Source organism: Trifolium pratense, linkage group LG2, assembly GCF_020283565.1.
Source record: "Trifolium pratense cultivar HEN17-A07 linkage group LG2, ARS_RC_1.1, whole genome shotgun sequence".
Classification (NCBI taxonomy): Eukaryota; Viridiplantae; Streptophyta; class Magnoliopsida; order Fabales; family Fabaceae; genus Trifolium; species Trifolium pratense.
In genome coordinates this window covers 47,827,779-47,843,827 of record NC_060060.1, presented here as the reverse complement: position 1 = coordinate 47,843,827, position 16,049 = coordinate 47,827,779, and the positions used below count along the sequence as shown (strand labels likewise).

The following is a 16,049-nucleotide window of genomic DNA, read 5'->3' as shown; positions in this document are numbered from 1 at the left end:
ACTCATTACTCATACAAATATGAGTAAGTGTATGCTAAATTTATATCTACCCAAAAGAACTCTATATGTTTAGGGGAAAACATTAATCTCTAATTGTTGCATTTATTTTTTTCATGACAAGAAATTGAATATTTATCCTATGGTTTACAACATTCACACACTATGCGCATTAACCACTTGTGTCAGATCTCTGTTGGTAATAATTTACATTACGATTTCAAGTTTTGTTTCTCCCAATAACTTTTCTCCCAAAATTCGACTCGTTGAATTGAACCTTGCTTTCTTTTTATGTGTGCGTGTAAAGAAGGAGGATCAAAAGGAGGAGGCATGGTGCATGGATTGGTGTTTGAAGGAGCCTTTACCAATGATTCCATCATAAATTTCTTTTCTCTTCCTTCTGCTTTACAAACCATTGATTCAACACATAGTTCAACAGCTTTATCACTTATAGAGGGTTGGTATCTAAAGAGTTTACCATAGGAATTTAGGAGATGAAACATATAGTCATACACATAATCCATCTTCAATTCTTCTTGAATGAAATTACTTGCTGCTTTTCCAATATTGTGTGCCTGATGAAACAAAAACATATAACATTGAAACAAAAGTAATATGAATTTTCTCTCCTCCATTAAGGATATAAGATTAGCAATTTTTGTTTACAATTTGCTTTAAGCACATATATTTTGTAAAATAGCATGGATATTATGCAATATACTGATGTAAAAGATGGAAACATGCTAAGCTTGTTTACCAAGATGATCATAGTAATATCAAAACATGATAAAAAAAAAGTATGAGATTTCAGAAACTGAGGGTCTGTTTAATTTTGAAAAACATTTTGTATTTTTGTTTCCAATTTTTATATTTAATTACAATTTTTCCTCATTCTTTTCACTCTGTTTTCTAATCTTAGATAATTGTATAGAAAATAAGGTGTGTATAACCTATGAAGCACTTGATGGTCACAAGGGCGCAGCCGGAAGATCATTCACATTGGGGTCAGAGCAACTATATAAGTGAGTTGAACACTACATCTTTATCCAAAATCTTAAGACATTAGGTTTATGGGTCATCTCTCTTATAAAATGTCTAACCTCCATTTTTCTAAGCAATGTGAGACTTAACTTACCTCACACAACAACACTTACACATACCCGAACACTAGACATACATTGTTGTTCAGTGTCGGTGCTACATAACTTATAATAATCATGTTATTGATGGGATAATAGAGAAAAACATGTTTGTTTTATCATTTAAAACATACATCTTTCTAGTGAGTTTAATTATAGGATTTGCAAATGATGCTTAAAAATGTGTTTTCTCACTTTAAGAGAACTATACCATGTTATTGAGAAACAAGACATTCAAAACTAAATTACCAACAAAGAATATGATTAATTTGCTAGCATTATTCAAAAACAAAATTAATTACCTTTGCCTTATGACTATTGCCCCAATCCACAGCAAACTTAATGGACTTACACTTGTCATCTTCCTTAATGGGCCAATAATGATGCACTGGAATTAACCCTCTCGTGAAGAAATCATAGTAATGAGGTTTCACAAGTAAAGTTGGAGAATCACATGCTAGAATGTATTTTTCACTCACTGACCAAGCTGAACCTTCAATGTACACCTTATATCTACACACGATATCATGATTGAATCAAAATATTGATAGTTTGATAGCTATACATATAAGATAATCAAAAAATTATAACACAATGTTTCGAGCACAAATTGTGTTTATATTTTGATGTTCAAATAATATAACTGTAAATTTAATGTTATACTTATGAGTGCATTGGCCTGCCAAATCTGATTTCTTGTACCCTTCTTGCGACTCTCGTCCCCAATCCTGAAACAAAATTTTCTTTTGTAAATTTTGACAATTTTCACTATTATTATCATCATACAAAAATAAAATTTAGGTTAGAAAAGATACGGTCCATATAAGGTCACGAGTCTGAGATAGTATGATCGGATGGTAAACATCCGTTCATTCAATAACTTCCATTTCTTAATTCAAAACTATTTAATGCATATGTAGTACTTTTAGAAAATCAATTAGATGATTCCCTCCAATAGAGATCCATTTTCGTCTTAAAGGGTCCCTATATTTTGCTAACCCGCCGTAATTAGAGCATTTGACCCCAATATACAGCTTAAGGTATCTCTACGACTTAGACTTTTTAAGTCCGCTATTGATTTAAAAAAAAAAGTCCGCTATGAGACTAATTTTTGAGTCAGTAGAACATTCGTTTTCCCTTTAATAATAACATATATATACAAATAGAGGTAAAGGAAGATTGATATACCTGAGCATATAAACGAGCATTCCAATCTTGTTTTTCAGAAACATTACATTTCATAAGGTCTTGTCTTGTTTCAGCAACAGTTGGATTACCTTTCCAATAAGCATAAGGTTCTCTCTTCATCCATTCAATCCTCTTGTTTCCCTCATTCAACTCTCCCAACAATATCCCCCATGGCTTTATATTAACTTCAGGCCTATGTGCATCAATTAATTTTAAAAAAAAAAATACTTAGTTATAAACCTCCCAAAATTATTTTTGTTTAGTAATTATTACACAAAAGTGTAACTGTAACTACTCTTAAATAATCTTAGTATGTTATTTTATAAGAAAATCTTAGTAAGGTAAAAAAAACAATGTCCTACATTTGAATTTACAAGTTTAACTAAAGAAATCTAATGTGAAAAACTTAAGTGCAAACAAAAACATTGAATAGTTTATAGTTCATTCAATTGTCGAAATTTGATCTGCTGCATATTTGAATTTGACTGATTCACAATGTATGACTATGATTTTGATGAAAATAACACTTTAAAATCACAGTACTATCACAAAATCAAAAATCATGATATCAGTGTAATTTTGTGAAATTCGTCACGATTTCAAACTTGCACTAGATAGCTCTACCAAAAGAAATCATATTTACTGTAGACAAGAATCTGCCGCATTCACACATTCGACGCATTCACGTAGTCATTTGGTCAAAATCAAACAAACCATTCAGATTTTCAGTTGAATCATCCAATATTGATTAAACAACAGCAAATGTGTGAAATGTTTTAAATACAATATTCTTGACTGCATGAAACTGTGATCTCAAACAAACTAGGGTAAAAAAAGTGAAATAATCTTTAATTACTTACCATCCCCAAAAAGACCAATCAGGGAAAACAATATCCAAAGTTGCATCATTACCGCAATATCGAAAGAGTGGTGGAGGATCAACACCACCATCAAGATTATATTGGCCAGCCGAAACAACTGGCCAATCAACACAATCAAACATAAGCTCCAAATCAGGTAACATTCCAGGGTACTTCCTTAACATTTGTAGGATACCCCATAGAGTAAAAGTATCTCTTGTTTGAAAAGCTTTTTCATATGTTTCTAAATAAGCTTTTCCTTTTAATATAACTAATTTGAAATTTGCTGTTGGTTTTGCTTTTTCTATTGTTTCTTGTGTTATTCCTGTGTGGGACCATGGTCTTAAATCTTCGTGGATCCAACGGAAGTAATCTGGACACGTGGAATTAGATCGATGGTCTTGATTGTTTAATGAGATTTGGTGATTGGGACATTTTCCTGTGTGGTTGTATCCATTGCAATCTAATGGAATCTCTGTTTGATTTTGGAGTGTTTTTGGTATTTTGTATGATTTTGTGGTTAGGATTTGTTCGGTAGATGAACGGGCTACTGCTGACGAAATTTCCTACATAAACAAACGTTATAGAGTTTAATTTCTATAAAAAAAAAAAAAACTCTACTTTAAAAATATAATGGAGAAAATATTAATGCAAGTGATCAAATTAATAACATAGATTTTAAAATCCTACTTCTTTTTTTTTAAAACATTAAAACCCTACTTTTAGTATAATTAATTAATTAATTAACTGGTGCCTTTAGCTTATAAAAAAAAAAAAAAACTACTTCTAATATGATTAACTAGTGTCTTTAGCTTGTTAAAAAAAAAAAAAACTAGTATTTTTATAGTACTTGCTAACATTTTTTTTTTAATAGTAGAGTAGTGCTAACATGATCTCTAACTAATTTGTTATTGAGAAATGTTATTTTAACACAATATTCTAACAAAAATACAACAAAGTTTCACCTTATGTTTTTTTAATATTTTTTGCACATCTCGATAATTGTGCTGTAAGTAAAAAAGGTTGTGTCGTATTTTTGTTCGATCTTTTTGTGTTCATATAACACTATTCTTTGTTATTTATGTGAAGGTGAAAGTGAAACATAAAAAAAAGAGAAATGTTATTTCAACACAATATTCTAATAAAAATACAACAAAGTTTCACTTTATGTTTTTTTTAATATTTTTTGCACATCTCGATAATTGTGCTGTGAGTGGAGAAAGGTTGTGTCGTATTTTTGTCCAATCTTTTTTGCGTGGAGAAAGGTGATGTTATGAAGTGGGGTCAGTTGACCCCCCAATTAGCATAAGGTGGATCCGTGTCTTATCTCAATCATCTGCATAAAAATAAAATTTTAAAGTATGATGCTTTCGTACACCAGGAAAGTGAAATACCTACTCATTTGATAGGATTTAATTTTTGGCCGAGGTTTACTAATACGGCTAATATTACAGTCGACCATATTTACAAATGGTCCACCATGGACAAGTGATATACAGATTATGAATTTTACGAAATTTATTGTTGGATTGAAAGTTTATATTGTATAGATCATCCATAAATTTTTTAAATTTTTTTGAAAATCATTTAATATGTTATTAAAACCCATCAAGATTTACGTTATTTAATAAATCGTTAATCTTGATTTGTCTCGATAACATATCAAATAATTTTCAATTTTTCTAAATTTTTCTATGGATGATGTATATGATATAAATTTTCTATCCAACGATGAATTTTATAAATTTCGTATTCGTTATAATGTTATTTATGACCGGTCCACCATGACTTGATATTAGAATTTACCTTACTAATACATAGGAGTATTAAAAATATTTGTTGAGAGTTGGTGATGAAATAACCCAGAAGTGTGAGTGAAAAATATGTATCCTAGTTTAGGTGGCCAATTATGATGGATGGGTGAAAATTTAATTTACGTGCATGAAAAAGGTGGCGCAAAACGGCAAAAGTACAATATTAAAAGTCATACATGGGGTCCACTGTGGACATGTGGCGTTCAAACACTTTTTATTGCAACCATAGATCTTAGGATATTTAATTTTCTATGTGTTGTTAGCCGACAGTAGCGGCGCTGCCTTAGAAATTTCTACAGAAAAAGCCTAATTTCAAACACATGCTAAATAGGGCTAGTAAAACTTGAGTTTTTTTTTTTTTTTTTCCTAGTAAAACTTGAGTTGAAATCAAGGTAACTTTAAAATGCAAAGTTTGAAAAAAAATTATGAAAATCCATATTTGACAAATTGACAAACTACTAATAAATATGTTGACATTTTGTAAAAAAATAAATAAATATGTTGACAATACAACCCATAATTTGTAAAAGGTACCAAAAGGACAATTTTGACATTTTACATAATTCGTTAGCAAGAGTTGAACAAACTTACCTAATTATACCTAATATGTAGTGTTATGTAGTCAAATAAACATTTAAACAAAGTGGCGCAAGTCTTTTTCAACTTAACTAAAGTTTATATTTGATCTTTTTCTTCAAAATAGATTATTTATTTATTTTTCAAAAAAAAAAAGGTTTGAATTTGATCTTAGTTTTGCACATGATGCATGGTTAAAACTCTTATAAAATAGGTCATCTATTCAAGATCCACAAAGTTCAAACGATTTAAATTGTGAACAAAAGATATCCGATTTAAAATAAAAAAACTAAAATTATATATGTACATGTGTGCAGTGACAAGGCAAAATTTTACATGTGATATAATATATTTTTTTTATAAGCACATGTGATATAATATATAAATAGTCCAATAAAAATATCAGTTTTATCCTAAATTAATCTCTAAAAATCTCAATTTAACCTAAACTAACCTCTAATAATTATAATAGACCAATGTAAAATTGTTCGGTAAAATATGAATTCAATTTCTGATAAAATTATTATCGGTCAAATTTTACTTATATGACAGTTAAGCTCTGAATTATCGAAAATGGAAACTCTTTCCCAAAAGATTAGACCGTTAATACCAATAGGATAGGATGGAGTACTATTTTTCAGAGATGACTAATTAGATATCTAAAGGGGAAGGGAATTTTCAGTGTGACTGAGCAATTCCCCATTTGTGTATTCAGTTTAGGACAACACGTAACTTACGAAACAAATAACTAACGTTAAAAATTGCAAACTCAATGAACCAATCAAATCAATATTGTTGGAAACAAAGCAACAAACAAACAAACAAACAATACTTACAGGTGTTTCAAGGAACCGCGCGTACACCAACGCGCCGACGATTAACAGCAACGGAAACACCAATAGAGCGGTGGATCTCGTCAACGATTTCATGAACGTACACCGAATTTTCCCTCTAAAATTACCAATTTGCCCTGATCCGTAGTTCTCTTTAATTTCCCCTGCATAACATCAACAACAACGTTGTTATCTCAAAAATACTCTGTTTTTTCTATGACAATAATAATAATAAAGTTAATGTTATTATTTACATACCCTTTTGATTTTTTGAGCTTCTTTATAGTTAAAATACTAAAAGATGCAAACTTTGAAATGATTCTTCAATTGGGTCGGTGAGTTTTGGTGAATTGGATTTGTCTCTTGCTTCAAAAATGGAAGCTTTTTAATCCAACATACCCTTTTTCTGTTTTTCTCTTGTGACTTTTTTCGATGAGGTTATTGTTTTGTGGAATTATGGCTGAAAAACATGAGAGAAAGGAAAAATTGGGTGAGAAGTTAAGTTGGAAGGGGAATTCTAAAGAAATAAATATAGAAGAAAATTGAATGAATATCATTAAGCATAATTACTCTATCATTAATAAAAATAATTACAAATATAATTATGCTTAATGGCAGAAATATTCTATTCTATCAAAAATGACATAACAAAACTATGTTACTATGTTTTAGAGCCTCGAAGTCAAGGTAAAAAAAATTAAAATTGTAATTTTTGATATTGAAGAGAATCACACCTAATGTGGAGTCTCAATTGCAATCATGCATATTGTGAAACATGCATGATTGCAACTGTGACACAAAAAACAATGAATGTTGCGTCTAGATCGCGGCCATGGAATTTTTCTTTTAAAACATTTATCATAAGGAAAGAAACAATTACAAAGAAAAAGAAATGAACCTGTGAATTTTCTCTTGTCTTGTTTGTGGAATAATTGGAGTGGACAAGAATGGGAATAGGAATTATGTGTATGAGTGAGAGTATGAAAAAGATGTGTAATTTTTCAACATATGAAAGGACTTTTTAATTCATCAAATTAAAAGAAAGAAAGACTTTTTGATTATTTATATTAATCAAAAAGGATGGAAATAAGAAAAAGGAGAGAAAAAATAATGGAGAGAGAGAGAGAGAGAGAGAGAGAGAGAGAGAGAGAGAGAGAGAGAGATATGTGAGTGTCAATTCTAAAGAAAGATAGGGAAAACCTTTCTTTTTGAAGTTGAATCTTGTGAATGAGAGTATACAGCTGCGTGAATGTGTCTTTAGCCTGCAATGTATTATTTTGAATGATTATTGCTTATATGGTGAGAGTGCTATAAAATCAAATGAGAACAAATGAAAGGTTATTTTCAATGAATTTAATGGCCACAATTTGGAGAAAACAGAAAAGTACAAAAGTTGGGGAACCAACTAACTACCATTGCAGTGGTGTTTCCTAATCTTGTGATTCCAATTACTAGTTTACTCTTAATAGTTATGTTATTTATTAAATTGTATTTTCCACCTTTTAACTTTTATAAATTTGTGATTTTAGTCTTCTAATTTTTATAATGACATTTTTGCCCCCTTAACTTTATACTTTTTTGCAAAATATTGGCCCTTCACTAATTATAACCAAGTCAATGTAAACATCTAGAGTAACTTACTTGCCACGTCAACATGGATAGGATCGGCAGGTTTGTCGAGTTCGAGCTGGATTGTTAGAAATCGTCAAAGGGAAAGGTTAAACCGACAGGTGACGAGGAGAAAACTCTCATCATACTGTCATTCCTTGAGTCTACATCACGATGGTCGTAAGGGTTCTCTCATATAGAAGCGATGGGTGACGGAGGAATGAATGCGTAGAAGAGAGAATATATGATCGCAATGTGCTCCTTGTTAAGCTCCAAAATATTAGGCCCCTCTTTAGTAAATTTGTTTTTAGGTCAAGTCCCATATTATTTAGTTTTACTCTTGGCTCCCTATGGGGCTTATTATTAGCACACAAAAACATAAAACACAAAGTACTCCCTCCGTATCAAATCTTTGGTCCTTTTAGTTTTTTAATTTAATTTGTCCTAAACCTTTTAAGAAACCAAGACACAATTAATGATAATTTACCATTTATACCCTTACGAAAGTTAAAACCTTTATTAAATGAGTTTTCTTTCTTAATAAAATAAGGGTAAAAACGACTTAAATTATCAATTTTTATTATTTCTTAATCCACGTGCAAGACTTTAAAAGGACCGAAGTTTTGGGACGGAGGAAGTCCAAATTTATATTTTTCCAAAAAAAATTCGAACTTTTTTCTCGAGAAAAACTCCATAACTTTTTTCTCGAAATTTTTTTGAATATTTTTTCCCTAAAACTTTCCAAAACTAATTTTGAGCATTTTTTCAGGAACCATTCTAAAATAAATTTAGAGAAAAACTTCGGTACTTTTTTTTCCCAAGATAACTCCAAAACTTTTGAAAACAAATTTTGATAAAAAACTTCAGTACTTGTTTTCGACAAAAAATTTCAGAACTTTGTTTTTGAAATAACATTCCAAAATAAAATTTTCAAAAAAAGAAGAGTAGTGGATACCTAACTCCATATTTTTGCCTATTTTTTCAAAAACATTCCACATTTATCTAAGCCATGTTATAACTATAAAGACCTCTAAAATGCGTGTTTTTATTTTAACTTTGATAAGCTTTTTAGAATGCTTTCAAGCCTATGGTAAAATGACATCTTACATGTTGATTGAAGGAATACCCTTTGCAATTGATCGAGTGAATATGTGAGTGAGAGAAAAAGTTGGTTTATGCACTTAGCAAATCATCTGTCGGACTAAATCTTATTGAAGTCTTAAGAACTAGAGTGTTGACCGAGCATGATCACTAAAGTGAAGACCGGAGGTTCCATTGAACTCTTTTTTTTTTTTTTTTTTTTTGACAAAAGTAATTTTCTTGTATAATTCTCAAAACCTTTTTTTTTTGTTTTTATGATTATTATTTCTATAATTCTATGTCTAGCTAAAGTCCTTGGGTTAGGTTGTTAGATGAACTTTCCTATATCTATTGGAACCATGTAATTTGTAGAGGATTATATTATTACAATCAGTCTTTATATTTATTCAGTTATCATTTATGTTTAATGTTTTTCATTAGTATACATATTCGCGATTTATCAAGATACCAAATGAGTAATAAACGTTCCTTTTGATATTGGAACTGAGATATAATTGTTCAATCAAGTAGTTTAGGCAGACATATAGAACTTTGATTGTGAATTTAGAATTAACAAACTTTAATGATTTCATAATTTCAAACTCGTCTAAGGCATTAAGGTGTTGTTATTAGTGAATAGGGTTCTGAGTCACGACACTAGTTTTAACTATTTTTGTGTTAATTCGTCGTGATACAAAGAATGATTTGTAATGTATGAAACCAATTATACCCAATAGTGATAGGAAAGAGATTAGAAACAAGCTAATAATTTTCTCATCTTATTTTCGAACAAACTTTATTTTCTCGTTATTTCTTTTATGCTCATCATTACTCAAAATAATCTGAACTACTTGATCGGTCAAAATAATCCGGCATTTGAAGAATATTCACTATAACCACTCTGATTAAATCACTAAGATATACCTATATCTTAAGTGATTTCGTACCTCAAACTAGAGAACTTTCTTGCCTCAAACTAGAGGTCCTCCTTGCCTTAAACTAAAGGACTCGATGTTTACAAATTTCTCAACAGATGATGTAATGTAACCTGTATAGATCAAATTACAAGTGTTTAACCTTCTAATGAAAAGATGTGAAATCAGGTACTTGTGTTTGTTCTATGATTATTAATTTTTTGCTAAGTATTGGAAGTGAAGTAGCAAACTTGTAATTAATCAGTGATTTTTGCAAAATTATACTTCTATTAATATATTATCTCGCGTGTATGCTGAAATGCTTGTCCTCAAATAGTGATCATATTTGGACTGTTGCTTTTTTTGTTGTTTGTGGAATAGTGTGGTTGCAATGTTGTAGTGATAATTCAGAGAATGTAGTACTTTTTTATCTGTTGTCTGGTTTTGGCATTGATCTTTCACGACATCTCTTATATTCTAAGAGCTAACTCTAAACCTAATCATTTTTCCTCTCTTTTTATTGCAATTTTATATTAAAAAAAAAATTAATTTGTCTACGGTGGAAATCGAACCTGCATCTTTTGCTTCAGTAAAGTTTTTCAACCACTAGAGCATGTGCTTCAATTGTGATCAAAGTTAAAAATCCTAATATGTTTGCATTTATAATCTTCTCATCTCTTATATGCTAAGCTTATTCCGATAAGCTAACCCTAAACCTAATTATTTTCCCTTCTTTTTACTGCAGTTTTAAATTTTAAAATAAAAAATTAAATTTGTCTACGGTGGAAATCGAACATGCATCCTTTGTTTACAATAAAGTTTTTTAAACATACCTTTTAATATTACAATTTTTTTGGTTACATATTACGCTAATTAGACCCGTGCACGTGTCGATGTTCTAGTTGTAGTACATTGCTTGTACTTTTTTCAGCTAGCCCTTTTTGAATCATTGGAGGGGAAAATACTTCAATTGATTTCTTGTCCAGATGATGAACAGAGTGTTAACCGAAAGGCACATTCAGAACATTTAACTTCAATTTAAAACTTAAGTTAGAGTGGACGTTAAATTATCAAGAACTTTTTTTTTTTTGACTAAATTAAATTATCAACAACTTATGCAAAATTAATAGGGAAAAGAAAGAAGAAAAAAAAAAAACACAATATTTTTATATTGGTTCACTATCAACCTCGTAAGCTAATTCAGTCCATCCTATCCAAAGTGACTTTGCCCTCTAATCTTATAAGGACTTCAATCATTATAACCTATACGGTTACAATCACAAGGATATATCCTAGATTTTCTGCCCCAACCTTGAGGACTTCCACCTTGTAAACCTTCATTTGGATTTTACGCCTCACATGAGAGGACTTTCTTGCCTCAAACTAGAGGACTTCCTTCAATTTGAAAACAAGTTGTTGCCACTATTTGGCGGTGTACAATGATTTGAGTTTGTATCTATGTGATGCAAAATATTGGTTTGAAGATACTAGCTAACTCATAGAGAGAATATAAAAACTCTCAACTTAAAAGGATAAGCAAATAAGCTTTGTCATATGTTCTAGGCTTTTTATGATTTCCACCACAGAATTTGAACATGCCTTTTTCATTCTCTCTAAAGGTTGAATGTATATGATGATATCTCATTGATGCATTTATGTGTGTTCTTTGAATCACACATTCTTTTACCTCTATTTTTCTATTTTCTTGGTGCTCTTCACTCATGCGAATATCCTTCAATGCAAATGTGTATTCACACACCTAATAAGCTCAAGCATAAGCACTCTGATAGCACTCATGTACACGTCTACACTCACTTATTTGAGTGGTTCTTCTATATTTATCTTGTGAGAAATAGAGTCCTCGCAATATAGCTGTTAAAAGATAAAGATTTGCCTGTCGCGGCAAATAGATCCTTAAAAAAAAAACCATATTTGTGAGTAAAAAAGGCATATTGTATTAAAATGTGGCTCATCAATCTAAATTCAGGTGGTATATGACATCAAAGTTTCTTGCAACAGTGTCCTAAATCCAATTATGGGTTCTCTATTAATAAAATTATCACCATACTTGATACTCCTTCAAATTATGCATCAAGAGGGGTTGTCACTTCTAAGGTTGACAAATGCACTTTTAGGTCTAATGTATTAAGTATTAACTAGTCAATTTGCATTCTCTTATGTTGAAATGATTCAACATCAAGTGATTATGTCAGTGATCTCACCATTAAAATTCAATAATAAATATTGTCATGTTTACATATAATGATACCTTTTTACCATGCATTGAATTGAATAACATAAACACAAATGATTCTATCTTATAAAATAAAATATGAACTTCTTTTGCTCAGTAGATATAATATTTCCATTACTAACAAACAATAAAAAACAACAAAAGATAAGATAAAAAGGGAAAATTGAGACCTACATCACTTCTTCTTCCCTGCTTTTCCTTCCTTTCTCCTTACAACTTCATCTTCATATTTGATACCTTTGCCTTTGTAAGGTTCTGGAGGTCTCCATTTTCTAATCGAAGCCGCAAACTGGCCAATCTCAGATTTGTCATATCCACTAACTGTGATTTTGGTGTTTTCGTCTACCTTCACTTTGATGCCATTAGGGATTGGCATCTTAACAGGATGAGAAAATCCAAGATTCAACACTACGTCATTTCCTTCTACCGTAGCACGATAACCGACACCAATAAGTTGAAGTTTCTTTTCGAAACCTTTAGATACTCCAACCACCAGGTTGTCTGTAAGCGTCCTAATAACATTTATTTGCACAACACAAAAGTTAAATATGAAAAACAGAGACAAATTTATAACATAAACTAGAATTGATATTTGCATTCAGCAATATTGTGATGCACTGCTTAACCAAGGTGAAATTATGATTCTACTCTTGCATCCAAAAACATAGACTTAGCACTCCAAAATTCACCTCAAAACATATCCTTAGAGAACAGAACATAGTTATAGCGAGAGAGATAGCAAGGGAACAATTATTAGATAGGTTGGGAAGAGAGTGTCATCTTTCATACAATTAGCTCTTGGATTACTGTGTCATATTCTCTAATTTTTCATGTTTTCGGAATCAATAATACTGTTTTGTGTTGGCATTCCAAACACAACATTTTGTTTCATTCATTATCAAATCTGAAAGCAAATAACTTATAAGAGATAAGCTAACATCTCATCTTCCGTAAATAACATTTATGTCGTAAGCATAACTGCTGTTAAAGTACTAACTACAACATATATCTTGAACAATTTATCGTCACAACTCGAGAAGGCAACACCAACAAAGAATCAAAGATAATAAATTTACAACTACGATTATCCCATGAGCATTGCAAACATCTCTTGTTCCATGTCATAAATAAAATATTGAGACTAAAAAAGACATTTAAATCTAACGTAAAAAACAGGTCAGTAAAATGAAGTACCTGAAAAGACCGTGCATTTGATTTGCCCTTCTGGTTTCGACTGCCTTACTGACGCTTAAAATCCCTTCGTCTTTCCTCTCAACCTTAACTTCTCGAGGATAGGTTAACGAAAGTTCTCCCAATGGACCTTTCACTTGTATATCCTGCCCTTCCAATTTGATGGTAACATTGGATGGAACAGGAATTGGTTGTTTCCCAATTCGTGATTCCTTACATTCTATAGTCTTTCTAAACAAACCAACACGAGTAGCAGGACTAGTTGAAACTCTGATCTTACTTTTCTCACCCAAGAAAACAGACTTAAAATTGCTGAAATAGGAAAGGAGATGATTAGTGAGAGATCCCTCAAAATTATAAAATACTCCCTCCGGTCCTTATTATAAGAAACAATTTTGAAAAAACACACATACCAAGAAACCTTATCTTTCTTAATAAAAATTCTAAAATTTTACAATCTATTCCAAAATTAACCTTGGTGTATTAATTTATCCTTAGGGAATATATCACTCTAATTAATGCATAACTTTGGAATGGATACAATTTAATAAGGGTAAAAATGGAATTGTAAGAATAAATTTAATGATTGTTTCTTATAAAAAGGAACAAAATTTTTTTCCAAATTGTTTCTTATAAAAAGGACCGGAGGGAGTATTTACTTTGAACTAACGACCTCCTAATCAACTAAATGAGAAAGTACATTAATTTACGAAATTAAAGTGTAATTTTCAGATGTAAAGTTAAACATCCAACTATAACATAAAAGAAACCAAAATGTAGCCAAAATAATAAACTCCAAAATCAATAATCTCCCAAAAATTTATTTTATTTATTTTTTTCTTTTATAGTAAAAGCACAAATATATTTTACATGAATAATTCCATCCCAAGTTCCCTGTTCTGTTAGCCAAATGAGAAAACATACACATTGAAATTAGCTTTTTTGCAAGCTTGTACACCTCACTAGCTATGAAGCACAAACACTTCTTAGATTAGATGTGTGTCCCGGTGTTGGATGCGTGGTGTGTGATACCGACACAGCGATACGACACCGACACTTATGTTTACATTGAATTATTATCGGCGTTGACGTGTCGGTGTTTGTGTCATGTCCGGTGTCCGTGTCCATGCTTCATAGCTCACTAACAATGTTAAAATCCAAAATAATGCTACTAACAAGCATTTCATCAAACATCTTTAGTGCAACATCCATTTCATTGAATTCCAATGAAACATTAACAAGACTGTTGTTATCCACAACTACATCATTCATCATCATTCAATACATTCAAATTCAACAAAGACCCATAAATTGCTTGAACCAGCAATTAATTATATAACCCTTTTGACCCAATTAAAACATGAAGAAATAGCTTGACAAAAACAAAAACATAAATGAAGAAATAATATATAAAAAATAACACACACATTCACAAATTGAAACTTTAAGAGAGTTAAAAATGTTGGGTTTTCTTAAAGTTTGAGACTTTATATATTCTAAGAAAAAGGGTAACTAAATTTTCAAAAATTGGTACTTTTTCTTTCGTTACAATTCAACACTTAAAATCCATGTAACCATTATTGAACAAAAAAAAGAAAAGTGAAATGAAATGGTACAAAGAGAATGAAGAATGAAAGAGAGAGTAATAGGTGTTTGAACCTGATTTGAAAAGAAGACGTAACTGAAGAAGCCATTGTTAGAAGCCACAAGGCTTTTGCGAAAGTGGGAAAATTTCTTATCCAACGAAGATAGATTCTGTTATCTACTTCTGCTATATGCTACGGTGGTGTGTGTATCATTTAATCATTGTAAACTAAATGGGTAACTACTGAGTTGGTTGGATTTTGTATAAGATAAAATTTCCACTTTGATATCCTTAACCAGTGCCCCGGGCATTGTTTAGCATTTTCCTTTTGTATTTTGTTTTTACTGTCAAACTTTCAAAGCAAATGAAAAGTTTACCAATAATGAAAAAATTAAGTTTTTTTTGAACGAAAAATATAATATTATTAATAAAACAAAGACGAATAAAGATCGGTAAAAGATGAATTACAATATAAATGCGTCATATATAAGCGGAACACCAATGAAAATATCAAAACAGATATCATCTAATAGATGTCTACTTCTAATGTAACCATTAGAGATACAGCTTATTGTTTTAGGCGGTGGACCGCTTTCACAAGTGGTTAACCATGGATAAGTGATCTATCGAATACGAATTTTACAAAATTTACCGTTAGATTGAAAGTTTATATTATATAGATCATCCATAAAAAAATTTAGAAAAATTGAAAATCATTTGATATGTTATTGAGACCTATCAAGATTAAATACCGTAAATCTTGATGGGTCTTAATAACATATTAAATGATTTTCAATTTTTCAATTTTTTTTTTGTACAATTTTTCTAAATTTTTCTATGGATGATCTATATGATATAAACTTTCAATCTAACAGTGGATTTTGTAAAATTCGTATTCGTTATAATGTTATTCTTAACCGGTCCACCATGGACCACTTGACGAAGTGGTTCATATTTGAATTTACAAATTGTTTTAATATAAATTCAACATAGAGAGATATTGTCTTAAG

At 30.6% G+C, this 16,049-nt stretch overlaps 2 protein-coding genes across 5 annotated transcripts in view; both read right to left on the bottom strand.

Moving 5' to 3' along the window:
• Positions 1 to 45: 45 nt before the first annotated feature.
• Positions 46 to 7,855, bottom strand: LOC123910273 (O-glucosyltransferase rumi homolog). 3 transcript variants are annotated; one of them, XM_045961366.1, is made up of 9 exons: positions 7,821 to 7,839; positions 7,608 to 7,669; positions 6,666 to 6,867; positions 6,411 to 6,571; positions 3,185 to 3,750; positions 2,325 to 2,517; positions 1,800 to 1,864; positions 1,439 to 1,649; positions 46 to 572 (listed from the first exon to the last, which is right to left on the bottom strand). In XM_045961366.1, the coding sequence occupies exons 4-9, from the start codon at positions 6,501 to 6,503 to the stop codon at positions 210 to 212; spliced, it is 1,491 nt and encodes a 496-aa protein (XP_045817322.1). In that variant the 5' UTR covers positions 6,504 to 6,571; positions 6,666 to 6,867; positions 7,608 to 7,669; positions 7,821 to 7,839; the 3' UTR covers positions 46 to 209. The 3 variants fall into 3 exon arrangements, with proteins under 3 accessions (XP_045817322.1, XP_045817321.1, XP_045817323.1); XM_045961365.1 differs by having other exon boundaries at positions 7,306 to 7,855; XM_045961367.1 differs by lacking the exons at positions 7,608 to 7,669; positions 7,821 to 7,839 and adding an exon at positions 7,142 to 7,309.
• A 4,358-nt stretch (positions 7,856 to 12,213) lies between these two features.
• LOC123910277 (50S ribosomal protein L6, chloroplastic) overlaps positions 12,214 to 16,049 on the bottom strand; it is a 48,216-nt gene continuing 44,380 nt past the window's right edge. Inside the window, exons 1-3 of one of the 2 annotated variants that reach the window (XM_045961374.1) lie at positions 15,114 to 15,274; positions 13,458 to 13,766; positions 12,214 to 12,775 (exon numbers count right to left, since the gene is read on the bottom strand). In XM_045961374.1, coding sequence (XP_045817330.1) covers positions 12,439 to 12,775; positions 13,458 to 13,766; positions 15,114 to 15,148 — 681 coding nt within the window. In that variant the 5' untranslated portion in view covers positions 15,149 to 15,274 and the 3' untranslated portion in view covers positions 12,214 to 12,438. Of the gene's footprint in view, positions 12,776 to 13,457; positions 13,767 to 15,113; positions 15,275 to 16,049 lie in introns of those variants that run through there. The other variant, XM_045961375.1, reaches the window with a different exon arrangement.